Genomic DNA, 13,707 nt, shown 5'->3' with positions numbered 1-13,707 from the left:
CAAACCAGAAACAACGTTACTATATCCATTGTCCCATCTAAGCAGCACACAGGGACCAGGGACATGCTCAGTGGATTACCTGTCCTGGGTCAGCCAAGAGTTGAGGTGCCAGAGCAGCAGAAGCATCTGACCAGAAAGAGCTCTAATGGTTTTATGTAGTATCCTATTAGTTATTAATTAATGATGTTGAACATTTTTTCATGATCTTATTGACCATTTGTATAACTACTTTTGTGAAGTGCCTTTGGCTCTCTGTCTTCTTGTTTGTGAGTTAGAGTTATTTATATAATCTATGTACAAGATGGTCATTAATATCGAGTGTTGTATTTTCCCCAGTCCTCTGGCTTTCTTCACACCTTAGTGTTGGTATTTGTGGGAAAGTGAAGTTTTCACTTTGATAAATTTCATTTTGAAATTGTTATTGTTTATGCTTTTTTTTAAACCAGGGAATTACAGACGTATGCCTAAGTTGTAGAGCTTTTCTTCTATATTTTCTTCTTTACTCATTTTTTTTTCCTTTTACTTAAATGATTTCTACATTTCAGAGTATGGTGTGAGATAAGGAATCAACTTTTTAAGTTTATTTTTCATTTGTACATCCATTTGCTTTAGTATCGCTTATCAAGAAGACTTCCGCCTCCGTTACATTGCCTTGGTGTTGCAGGAAATCAAGAAGACTTCCGCCTCCGTTACATTGCCTTGGTGTTGCAGGAAATCAAGAAGACTTCCGCCTCCATTACATTGCCTTGGTGTTGCAGGAAATCAAGAAGACTTCCGCCTCCGTTACATTGCCTTGGTGTTGCAGGAAATCAAGTGTCTTTGTTCCACTCATCTACATGGCTTTTATTTAATCAATAACACATGATCATTATTACTATTAATTTACTGCAAGTATATTGCAAAATTTTCAATTCTCTTCTAAAATTAATTAATCAGTTTTATGATACAGCTTGATAGACTCTGGGATTTTCCCTCCTCCCACTCCAAGTCCCCTCCCCCTATTGATTTCCCTCTTTATAAAAATTTTTTAGGGTTCAGCGTGGTAGCCTTGCCTTGCATGAGCTGGGATCCCATCTAGGTGCCGATTCGTATTCCAGCTGCTCCTTAGTTGACCTTGGAGCCCTGCACTGGCATGGGAGATGCGGAGGACGCTCCTGACCTCAGATCAGCTCAGCTCCAGCAGTTGAGGCCACTTGGGGAGTGAGTCAGTGGATGGAAGATCTCTCTGTTTGTCCCTCCTCTCTGTAAATCTGATTTTTCAATAAAAATGAACAACTCTTCAAAAAAAGTGTTTAAGATATTCTAGGTAATTTGTATTTATATGTAGATAGATTTTATTGGCTATATTAACTTCTATATTGAATTGTTTTCTAAATTGGTATGTAAGTTTTTTTAAAGTTACATAATGTGAACAAAAATCTGTATTCCACAATACAGATTTAGGAAAATAATGGCACTTATCACTTCATCCTACCTCCCGCCCAGGTCCCCATCTATCTGTCTCGCACTCTTTCTTTTTCTTGGTGTTTTCATATCTTTGCCATGACATACTTTTAGTTTACTGCACAGTCATAGGCTTAACATCTCATTAAATGAAGAATTCAACAGATAACAAGTATTAGTTACTATAAATCAGTGCAAAAAATGTGCTTGTCTCTGTGACTGGTTACTTTAGCAAGTGCAGTGGTTTCCAGTTGTATGCATTTTGTTGCAGGAGATGATATTCAATCCTTTTGGTGGCTGAGTAGTATTCCATGCTGTGTACATCTTGTTTTTCAGTCATCAGTTTGTACATATCTGGGAGCTGAATGGGAAGTGGAACAGCCCGTTGGGATGCCAGCACTTGCAGGCAGAGTGCTGCACTGAGCCACAGTGCCGGGCCCCAGGACATATAGTTTGTCCCGAAATCTGATATTGTCATGCCTATGGCTTGGTTGTTTTAGCTATTGAAGATCTCTGGTGTTTCCATATGAATTTTAGCATCATTTTTTCTGCATCTGAGAAAAATATTGGTTTTGATTGTGATCACATTGAATTCGTAGATGGCTTTTGGCAGTTTACATGTTTGGATGCTATTTTCTCTCCCAATCCAAAGTCTTCCAGCTGTGTCTTTTGCTTCATCCTTTAATGTTTTGTAATTTTCATTGCAGAAATCTTTCACATCCTTGGTTATCTTCATTCTAAGGTATTTATATCTTTTGTAGCTGTTGCGAGTGGTTCTGATCTTACAAGTTTCCTCAATGGCAATGTTGTCTGTAAATACAAAGGCCGTTGATTTTTGGTGTGTTAATTTTATTACCCACAATGTTATCAAACTTTTATGAATTCCACTAGTCTCTTAGTGGAGTGTTTTGTTTTGTTTTGTTTTTCTGTATGTGTGGGATCACATCATATGCAAACGGTGATAATTTGAATTCCTCCATTCCAATTTGTATCCCTTTGATTTCTTGCCTAATGATTGCATAGCAGTGACGAAAGTGGACATCCTTGCCTAGTCCCAGATTACAGCTGAAATGCTTCTGGGTTTTCCACTTAATAAAGTCCTGTCTGTGACTTTGTCATATAATATCTTGATTGTGTTAAGTAAAGTTCCTGGTATACCCCAATTTGTTCAAGATTTTTGTCATGAGAGGAAGATATATTTTACCAAATATTTTCTCTGCTTCTGTTGAGACAATCACTCTATGGTTTTGTTCTCCAATTTTGTAAACTCTCACATTTATTAGTTTGCATATGCCTCTATGCCAGGGATGAATCTACCTGGTCTGGGTGAATGATCTTACTGGTGTATTGTTGAATTTGATAAGCTAGTAGTTTGTTGAGGATACTTTTGCAACTATGTTCAACAGAGATATTAATCTAAAGTTCTCTTTCTTCGTTGAATATTTTTATGGCTTTGGAATTAAGATGATATTTGCTTCATAGAATTTTTAGATAATTCCTTCCTTTCAGTCTTTTTGAGTAGTTTGAGAATTGGAATTAGTTCCTGATAGAATTCTGGTAGAATTCAGCAGTGAAGCCATCCAGTGCTAAAATTCTCTGTCGGGAGTGTGTTTATTACTGATTCAGTCTCCATCTTGCTGATCAGTTCATTCAGCTTCTCTGTGACTTCAGGCGCAATTTTGATTGTATATGTCTGAAATGTGCATGTTTCTTTTAGACTTTCCAACCTGTTGGCATATAGCTGTTTAAAGTAATTCGTGGTGATTCTTTTTATTTCTGTGATGTCTGTTATAACTTTTGTTATCTCTGATTTCATTAATTTTGTGTTTTCTTCCTCTTTTTTTGTAAGTTGGGCCAATGATATATCAACTTTATTTTTTCCAAAAAGAAAAAAAGCAGCTCTTTCTTTCATTATTTGAACTTCTGTTTGATGTGTTTATAATTTCTTAATGCAGACTCTAATTGCTATTATCTTCTCTCAATATTGTTTTTTCTGTATCCCAGGAGTTTTGATATGTTTTGGTGTCATCTTCATTCATTCTAGCCATGTTTTGATGTCCTCTAGGACCCACTGGGGCATATTATTCAGTTTCTCTGTGATTGAATAATTTCTAGAATTTCACATGTTGCTATGTCCAGCTTCATTACATTATTGTCAGAAAAGATACAAGTTAGTTCATTAAAAAAATGTTTTCATGCACTGATTATGAAGCGTGTACTCTATTGCCATGGGATGGAATGTTCTGCAGATATCAATTAGGTCCCTCTGGTCCATAATTATATATTGGTTCTTTTTTCATTCATTTTCCTTTTTGTTTAATTGTCAACCTGTGAATTGATTAAAGTGGGATGTTGAAATCATACGTTTGCTGTTGCATTAGAGTCCATGTCTCCCTTTTAATCCATCAACATTTTTTAAATCCCTAAGTACTCTGGCATTGAGTGCATATACACTTACTATAGTTGCACCTTGCTAATGCATGGATCCCTTAATTGTTACATAATCAGTGTTTTAATTGGAGAATTTAGGCTATTTACCTTCAAAGTTACTATTGATAAGTAATGATTTGGCTCTGCCAGATTTTTTCCATAAATATCAATACTGTTTGATTTGGATTTCCTTTATATTTGTGTCTAGACATTCTCTACCGTCATGTTATTTCATAACGTGGGCTAGTATTCTCTGTTTATATGCATATCACGTCACTTTTAAGGCTGGACTGTTGGTGACAAATTCTCTTCAATTTGTTTTGAAGGGTCTTTGTTCACCTGCTTTTGCAAATCAGAGATTTTCAGAGTACAGTATTTTAGGTTAATAGTTTAGTTTTTTATTTTGAATCGTGTTTTTTAGAACTTGCACTGTGTCTTTCCATCCCCTCATAGCTAATAAGGTTTTCGATATGGAATCAGCTGTCATTATAATTGGGGATTCTCTAAAGTTAGCCTGATGTTTCTCTCACACAATCTTAGAATCGTGCAAAGACTAAGTAAAATATACATGGTGGAGATCTTGTCTGCTCATGTCTTTTAGAAATTCTATGTATTTCCTGTACCTAGATATCCCCTTCTGAAATTTGGAGAGATTACTTGGTCTTCTAATCTAATCTCTACATCTTCTTGAACTCCTAAAATATGTATATTAGGTTGTTTGATAATCTCCCATAGATCTCACACCATTTTCAGTTTTTCTCTTTTTCGTTTTTATTTTTGTCTGACAATTAATTCCAAAAATTTGTCTTCTAGCTTGGAAATTCTTTCTTCTGTCTCACTTCTGTCTTCTGTGTTCAGGCTTTCACTATCTTTCTCATTTGACATATTGTATTTTTCATTTCTAATATTTCAGCTTTACTTCTCTTCAATATCTCAATTTTGTGGGGCAATTTTTCATCCATATTATGTATGGATTTTCTTAATTCATGTATTGGTGTCTCACTGTTTTTGAGTAATCCTATAGCCAATAATTTTATACATCTTTTAACAATACTTATTTATTTATTTTTATTGCAAATTTAGATATACAGATACAAGGAGAGACAGAGAGAAAAGTCTTCTGTCTAATGATTCACTCCCCGAGAGGCTGCAACAGTTGGAGCTACACTGATCTGAAGCCAGGAGCCAGGAGCTTCCTCTGGGTCTCCCACGCAGGTGCAGTGGGTCCCAAGACTGCTTTCCCAGGCCACAAGCAGGGAACTGGGTGGGACGTGGGGCTGCCAGGATTAGAACCAGCACCCATATGGGATCTTGGTGCATGCAAGGGGAGGACTTTAGCTGCCGAGCTACTGCACCAGGCCCAAATTTTATGAATATTTAGACATTCCATCAATCTCTTTGGATTCTAATATTGAAGTAGTGTGTGCTCCTTTGAGGGAATCATATCGACTGCCTTGTACACTTGTCTCATATTTCTACATGGAATCAAATGATTTTCTCTCCTTAAGGTTTTCATTTTTGGAATTTGCCTCATGGTTTATTGGAGTTTCTGTTCCTTTTGTGAATAGCCAAAATCAACCTTCTATCTGCTTCTTCGGGGTCTAGCACAGAGTACAGGAGCCAGAGCTCTTGGGCTCTCCTTTCCTGCTTTCCCAGGCACGTTCTCAGGGGGCTGGAGCTGAAGCAGAGTCAGAGCAGCTGGAACTTTAACTGGCATGCACATGGGATCGCAGCACTGTGGGCCTAGTTTGATATGCCACAGTGCTGGCCTTGTGACTCATTTGTCAACGGCGGATGACCGCATTACTCCCCCTGGGCTATTTTGAAGAATGAAGACCTGTGGAAATCCTTGGCACACAGAAAAGCATCTGTATCATCCTGTGAGAATACTGGCTGTTATCATTTCTCATGGTGAGGGTGAGGATGATGGTGATGGAGAAGAAGAGAAGGAGGAAGAAGCAAAGGAAGAGAAAGAAGTGAGCAGAGGAGAAGGTGGAAGAGGGGACATGAGGAAAATGAAGAAGAGACAGAAGAGGGGGGCAGTGATGAGTCACTGCTGCCAGTCCACTTGTTGACTAAGCCAGGTACCAATCTTTTCCTGGCATCCTCTTAGAACAAATTTATGTTAACTCAGATTCCAAGTAGAATTGTCCTCCTTATCCTTTTTGTCCCATGCCAAATGTGGACTCACCTGTCTGAATGGTCTCTCCCTCCTAGTGTTGGAAGGTGCTTTATGAGGGACTGTCTTAACTTCTTCCTCCACTTCATTTTTCTGGGTTTCCCTTCATTCGTAACCAATTCCCCCTTCCTGGAGTCTGACCAGCACCTTCCCCTTTCCCATTTCACTTCCTATTATTTTCTCCAACATACAATGAGCGCTTTCTGCTTCCGATGTATAATTGGAAGAAAGGAAAAAAAGAAACATTTATTGAGCTCTCTCACCTGCCAGGCACTAATTCAGAACCTCTCTGGCAGTAATTATAAAAACTGAAAAATTAAGAACTCAGAGTATATATTAACCAGTTTTTGTTACTACAACAAAATGCTTAAGACAAGGTACTTATAAAGGAAGGAGATCTATTTCAGGTCATTGTTCTGGGAACAAGTGGGCCCCATCATTTGACCGTCCTCTGAGGCAGGCTGATGGCCATGTGGAGTGTGCATGGAGAAATGAACATATAGTGAACCAGGAGGCAGAGAAAGCATGGCTGAACTTGATCGACTTTCACATCTAACCTTGTAGAACCACCTTCCCTGGACACACTTCATATGATCTAAGTGTCTCCCTCTAGGCCTACCTCCTAGACGCCATAATTAGGTTAAGTTTCCATTCTTAGATAGTTGTGTATGACTCTGGGATTTAATTATGTAAGAATGGAAAGCATACTCTACTCAGATCTTAGAAGAGTGTTTACAACATTCTCGGGTTTATGCTTCTAAGTATTCTTTAATTACATAGTGAAGTGATTAATCAAGATCTGAACACAAATTTAATTCTGAAACCCTACTCTCTTCCATTAAACATGAGAGCATGGGTAGCCAAAGAGGAAAGCAGATTGTCTCTGTGGAGGGGATGTGGCAACAGAGCTGAGGAATCATCCAACACCAGTGCCAGTCTCATGTTTTTGTTGAGCGTGGGCTCTGCATAATGGAATCATTGGATGTTACTGGCAGAGAGCAGTGCTGTGAGCTCTGAAAAGCATCCAAAGGCTTCAAATAGACCCTTCAGTCCTACCCAGGAAGAACCACAGACCAAGAGAAGCCTGAGGGAAAAGTGTTTTTGGCAAGAGACTTCAGAGCACCTTCTGTCAAGAACATCACTCTTCACTTGGAAGTAAAGGACTTATCTCGTTTGGAAAATCAGCTGTATAATTCTGGAACATGTATCACCTTCCAGTGGCTCCCAAGTGATAACCTTTTTACAATTGCTGTCAAATTCTCTGTTGATTTTGGGGAGGACACCTCAAGCAGCAAATAACAATAAAAGTCTATTCTGACAGAATGGTGGGCTAGCTGAGACATGGTCCAGTTCGACCTGAGCAAGCAAACCCCATTCCAGTATCAACTGAGGACACTGCACTGAAGCTAACAATTCAACTGCACTGGCAAGGAAGAGGTGTGTGTGGGCTTGACCATGGGCCAACTGAATTCTGGTCAAGTTCCCACTCATAGTACTTCTCAGGAATTTTCTTGAGTGATTGTCTAGTTTCCCTTGAGAACATGAAGCTCCAACTCTATTCCGATAGTCCATGGACCACACAGACTCATGACCCACCTTAACTTGGCTACATATGATGAGATTGACTGCTTTTGCTAAAGAGCCTTGAAAGTTTGTAGATGAACTCAACCCAAAGAAATGGGCTTTCCAAAAGAACAAACCCAAGAATCCAGCTTGTGTGTTAGGAAAAACCCAGGTAAACTTCTAAAAAAAATTTTTTTAAGAGATTCACTTATTTATTTGAGAGGCAGAGTTACAGAGATGGGGAGAGGAAAGGAGGGAATGAGAAAACGCTTTTTCAGACTCATTTTCCAAATGACCTGAGGCCAGGTGGCAGGCATTCTGTTTGGGTCTCCCACATAGGGTGCAGGGGCCCAAGAATTTGGATCTTCCCCTACTTTGCCAGGTACATTAACAAGGAACTGGCTTGGAACAGCATCAGTCGAATGGGATGCTGGTGTCTGTGTTGCAGGCAGTGCATTAACTGGCTTAACTTTTCTCTTTCACAAAGATTTACTTGAAAGGCAGAGTTATCGAGAGAGAAAGAGAGCACACACACACACACACACACACACACACACACACACACACACACGTTTTAGCCACCATTTTTACTCCCCAAATGGCTGCAATGGCTAGGACTTTACCAGGCTGAAGCTAGAAGCCTGGGTTCTGCTTAGTGGAGAACCCTATACATACTGGCTTTCCCACATGCGGCAAAATGAATCGGACCATCTTTTGCTGCTTTCCTAGTCACATTACCATGTAATTGGATCAAAAGTGGAGCAGCAAGGAATAAAACTAGTGCCCGTTTGGATGTCACAGTTTCACTCCCATCCACCCAGGTTAACTCTTTGCAAGGAAAGTGTGGGACTCGAAAGGAAACATCTCAGGTGAATGTGACATGACACTCTGGTGGCAGGCACACTCTCAAACTCAGATTTTTTCTCTATTTCTCTAATAAAGCTAAGTCTCTCATCATTCTATTATGGGAAGAGAAAGCTGTAGACAAGCAGGTGTTTATGTAATCAAAAAACCTCATCCTTAGAGTCTTTGGACTGATAATGTCAGCAGGCTTTAAGGAAAGGACGACTCAGCTCACTGAGAGAACAGATAATGTTATCAGAGGGAACGCCAATAATTCTTATTCCTTGGAAAGAGAAAAGACCGCAGCCCTTCTTACGTTAACTCCCTTGTGAGTTCAAGGTTCCACTCCCAAGTCTCCTGTCTTGGTGCAGCAGCCCTGAGCACTGTCCCCTTACATCCTTGATGAGAGCCCCACCAAGATAGATTTCTTCTCAGGATCAGGCTACAGAGAAAACAAATTTTGCATGTGAGAGACAGTGAGTTGGAAAAATCTCAGCTCTTTTTCCTAAACAAAGCATTAGGAAGACATGGGGCAGAGATTCGTAAGGAGTCGTAGAGAATTGGAATCTGTGAGTTTTCATAAAAGAATAAAAGAAGAACCTCAAGGAATTGGAGGACGATAACAAGATGACATTTGTGAAACAGAAATTAACCATGTGCACAGCGTGAAAAAAATGTCTGTAAAATGCATGTTATGAGAAAGAAGTATGCATGAGTTTCAAATTTGTTTCCATCAAAGTAAACTTATCTATTTCATTTTTCCACCAAGTTTTTGAAGTTCCTTCTTATGTGCCTAAGAAAGAGGTTGCACCTTAGCTGTACTGGTGAGCAAGCTGGATGGCACATGACCAGAGAGCTTCTGTATGGCTTCCCTCTTGGGAAAGAATGGAGGATCGTGAATACCCTCTTGGGGAGATGTGACCACATTTTCTGGCTAGCTGGGCTATACAAGTCATTTTGCTCAGGAGTGATACATTAACTATAAGATCCTGAAACATGAATGGCCACTCTCAGGAATATGCCTTTTTTTTCCTTGTGAAATCATCTCTCTTTCTCTGGCATTTTAGTCTCTCTGAAAGCAGCTTTTTACACATATTTATTATTTATGTCCCCTAAATTCAGGCTTAGACTTTACCTTTGCTTGTCCTAATCTACTAATGCCTGAATAACTTTGTGCCATTCATTAACACATTCCCTTCTAATCTGTCTCTCAATTTTCAACTGTCAGGTCTCCTTAGGAGACTGGTCCAGATTGTTGTTGTACCATTTCTGACCTAGAGTTGGAGTTCTCCATCATGGGTTCATTTTGATTTTCCCCCGGTGGCAGGCAAGATGAGATTATGTGTTAGGAAACTCTGGTTAAGCCACTGCCTAGCTGAGCTGAAGAGGGACACTCAAATCCAGCTACTCAGATAAATAACAGCTGGTGAACGGAAACATGTCCCTTCCTCGCAGAAGCCTCAGTGGGCTGTGTTTTAGTGTCACAGCTGGTTTTGGGTAGTCTAGGTGTTGTGGGTGTGGGTGTTTTGAGAGTGGTGATAGGCTCAGGTGGACATGTAGTTGCCTCTTCTGTTCCCAAGTGATGACATTCATCAGTTTGTGAGGGAGCAGAGTAGAGTGATGGTGTTCCACATGATGGGGTGCTTTGGATGCAGTCGGAGGCTTGGTTGAAGGATAAACTAATTCTCATGAGGCATGCTCTTGGCACTGCAGTATGTTGCCACATGGGGAGCCTATGTGTTGTATCAGAGGGCCTGGTTTAAGTCCTGTCTCTTCTGGTTCTGATTGGACTTCTGCTAATGCACAGCTTGGGGTGTAGCTGCACTCAGGTGCCTGGATCCATGCCACCAACATGGTGGACTAGATTGAGTTTTGGGCTTGATCAGACCTGGCCAGCTTGGATTGTCGTAGTCAGTTAAAGTGTGGATTAGCAGATGGAAGATCTCTCTGTCTCCCTGTCTTTGAAATAAAATGAAAACAAATAAACTTAAGAACAGCTTAAAAAAGTAGTTTTATGCCTTTAACACAGGTGACTGCAGCCAAGAAAACCCTCCTAGATTGTCATGGGTTGCTGATGGGTCACATTCTGTGGACTGCAGCACACCATGGACGTTGCTGTTTGGTGTCTGGCTGAGAATGAGATGAGGGCTCTGTGCAGCTGTGACCTGTTGGCCACTGTGACTCATGTGTGGCTTGTCTGTAGACTAAACAGCTGCATGGAGAAAGCACACAGATTCCAAGGTCTGTTATCAGGCTAGTGCTTGATTTTGGTTGCTCATTCAAGACATAGATCCTCAACTGAGGCAATGGGCTTTGGGTAGATTCTTAGGCTGTTCTGTGCGGTTGTAGCAGAATATCTGTCTGTAACCAGCAGGGACTCACAGGCTCGTAGGAAGCTGGAGAGTTCAGTGTTTCTGTTTGAGAATCTCTGTAATCATCTGGCAGAAGCCTTCTTGCTGCGTCAACACCGGGGAAGAAGCAGAGCGCGTGAGGATAGGAAGAAAGGAGAGAAAATGAATGAGAATTAAAGGGTTGAACTTTTTCTTTTGCAATGGAATCCATTCCCATCCTGAAGTGTGATCACCTTTTAAAGTTTTGACTCTTAATAATATTAAGAGTTGGCAATTACATTTCAACATGAGTTTTAGAGAGAGCAAACATTCAAACCTTAACAGGAAGCAAAAAGCTATTCCTAGCGGTTGTGCAGGAGCATGGGGAATTTGTGAAAGGAATCAGCTTCCAGCCTCAATGCTCATATACATTCCTTCACAGAGATGCTCTGTCTGAAAAATAGCTCCTGTCTCCTTTTTCACAATTTCTTTCTAATTTTCAAAAGAAAGGCCATTTCTCCCTCCCCATCCCAAATCTCTGAGTTTAAAAACTGTGTGTGGGGCTAACGAGGGGCAATATAAGCATTTGTGCAGAGAACAAACAGGAAGCCAAGAGCTTTACTTATTGGTGCCATGTAAGGTGGGTTAGAGTATTTCGAACTTTCTGTTTTCATTGTTAGTGAAGGACAGCATGTCAACTGGCAGAGCATTCACAGTTCTTGACGGTAAATGACCAAATTGTTTTTTACAGAGAGGAGGAGAGACAGAGAGGAAGATCTTCCATCTGATGATTCAAACGGCCACAATGGCCGGAGCTGAGCCAATCCAAAGCTAGGAGCCAGGAGCTTCCTCTGGGTCTCCCACGTGGGTGCAGGGTCCCAAGGCTTTGGGCCGTCCTCGACTGCTTTCCCAGGCCACAAGCAGGGAGCTGGATGGGAAACAGGGCTGCCAGGATTAGAACCGGCACCCATATGGGATCCCGGTGCATCCAAGGCGAGGGCTTTAGCAACTGAGCTATTGCGCTGGGCCCACCACTGGACCTCTTTTCAAAGGCCCTGCTGAGGACTTCAGTCTCATGATGGGACCACCTCACAGATTCCCCACTACTTAACACCAGCACATTCCGAAGTAGGATCCAACAAATGACCTTGGGGACACAGACATTCAACCATGCAGTTTACAAAGTAAAAGAGTGAAGAATTGAGTGACATTTATGTAACAACTTATTTCCTTTCACAGATTCTTATTTATGTTGAAAAAGTTCATTAGAACTTATAGATTTTGAAATAAAAATGAGTTTTGTGATTGCTTAAACTGTGTCATTCTGGTGGGAAGAATTAGTGAGTTAGCATTAAATTTAGAAGCAAAGAACCGAATTTATTTACTGAGAACTACATTCCCAATAAAGTTTTATTTCTAATGCATAATAATTATCAAGATTTAAATTTAATTGCATTTTCTGATGAGTTAAAGACACCATCCTAGAGAGTAAAATTATTCAATTTAAATGAAGAGGTTTGTTTCAGAAGTATGCAGATGATCAAAATAGTATTTTTCAAGTGTAAAAATGCATTGCACTAGAGTGAGTGGAGAGTGAAAGAAAAATCAGAGAAAACCAGCAATGTGAAGCTCTTGGCTGATCAGGAGTGTATATGAAGACAGCAAAGGGACAGTGATGAAAACAAAATTGCTGTGACCTTGTCATTTAATGAGGGCCCCCAAAGTCTTGCCCTAACAGTGTCATTTTCAAGGGTATTATTTGTAGTATCACAGATACTGTATTGTTTGAAACTATCTAAAGAGAGGATGGCAACTCAGAGAAGGGTGCATGTCTTAAAGTTCCTCCAGGATGCAAGAGCAGAGCGGTGTGGACACTGCAGGGCTCCAGGGAGAGACGGCGCACATCAAGAATCGGGAACCCTGTTCCTGTTGTTTCTCAGCATCGTGACTTTGCACACGCTGCTGGAAGGCATCCATGCTGTTCTAGTACACGGGTACAAATCATAGTCAGGACTGGGTGACTCCAAATGGACAACACTGCACACAAGGGCTCCTGCCAGCATTTTATCACAGCAACCCAAGCCATTATGATCACCTCCCCCCCTCAGTTTTCTCCTTTACCCTCCTAACATTTTTTCACTCATGTTTAAAGTCAGACTCCTTTTACACTCCCTGTGAAATGTGCTTGAATCTCATTCCACAAGCCTACAAGTCTTTTCTGCGGTGTCATTTACCCAACATTTACATACGGACCATTTGCTGTATTCCATATGTAAAATGGCACTGGGCTACTTTGTGCACTAAAAAAGACAGAAATCACATTTTTCATAGGATATATGTGATAACTAATTGTATGGAAATGAGAATACCTTAGCCACTCCCACAAGGCAGTGTCTTTTCTGCCTTTGGCTAATGTAGACCAGTTAGATTTCTGAGGGATGACATTCACTCATCCCTGCTCCCTCCGTCCCTCTGTCTGTCCAATTAAAAGCTACTACGAGTCTACAGATCATAATCAGGCAATTCTTCTCTTTGCAAAGGGGCCAACCAACTCCTGTTTTAATAAGTCTCTGTACACCCTTTACTGCAGTGTGTGTGTGTGTGTGTTTAGCTTAATTGTATCATGTATAGCATCATGGATTAAAATGTAAATGTCTGTTTCTCTCTATTTTTAAACTGTTTCTTATTTGTTTAAAATAGCAAATAGAATTTAAGTGATTCAAAGCAGTTTGCATCTTTCTTCCAAAATAATAATTTGTTTAATCGAGACAAACTTTTGCAATATAGATATTTTCCAATATAGCTATTGAAATGCTTTCCAATATAGCTATCAATATTTACAATTACAGATTTAGGGATGACCAATTCAGGGTATTCTAAGTGACTGTTGTTGCTTGATGTTGACTCTGTGGAATGTTG

The 13,707-nt window shown here is 40.3% G+C and overlaps 1 protein-coding gene across 1 annotated transcript in view; it reads left to right on the top strand.

The window, feature by feature from the left end:
• The window catches only part of COL4A4 (collagen type IV alpha 4 chain), a 123,015-nt gene that overhangs the window by 6,416 nt on the left and 102,892 nt on the right, over window positions 1-13,707 (top strand). Inside the window, exon 2 of the mRNA XM_058664296.1 lies at window positions 665-749. Within this exon, the coding sequence (XP_058520279.1) occupies window positions 665-749 (85 nt within the window). The remainder of the gene's footprint in view (window positions 1-664; window positions 750-13,707) is intronic.

The sequence above is a fragment of the Ochotona princeps genome, chromosome 5 (assembly GCF_030435755.1).
Source record: "Ochotona princeps isolate mOchPri1 chromosome 5, mOchPri1.hap1, whole genome shotgun sequence".
Taxonomy (NCBI): Eukaryota; Metazoa; Chordata; class Mammalia; order Lagomorpha; family Ochotonidae; genus Ochotona; species Ochotona princeps.
The sequence above is the reverse complement of the archived record's forward strand: the minus strand, read 5'-3'. Positions and strand labels throughout refer to the sequence as shown.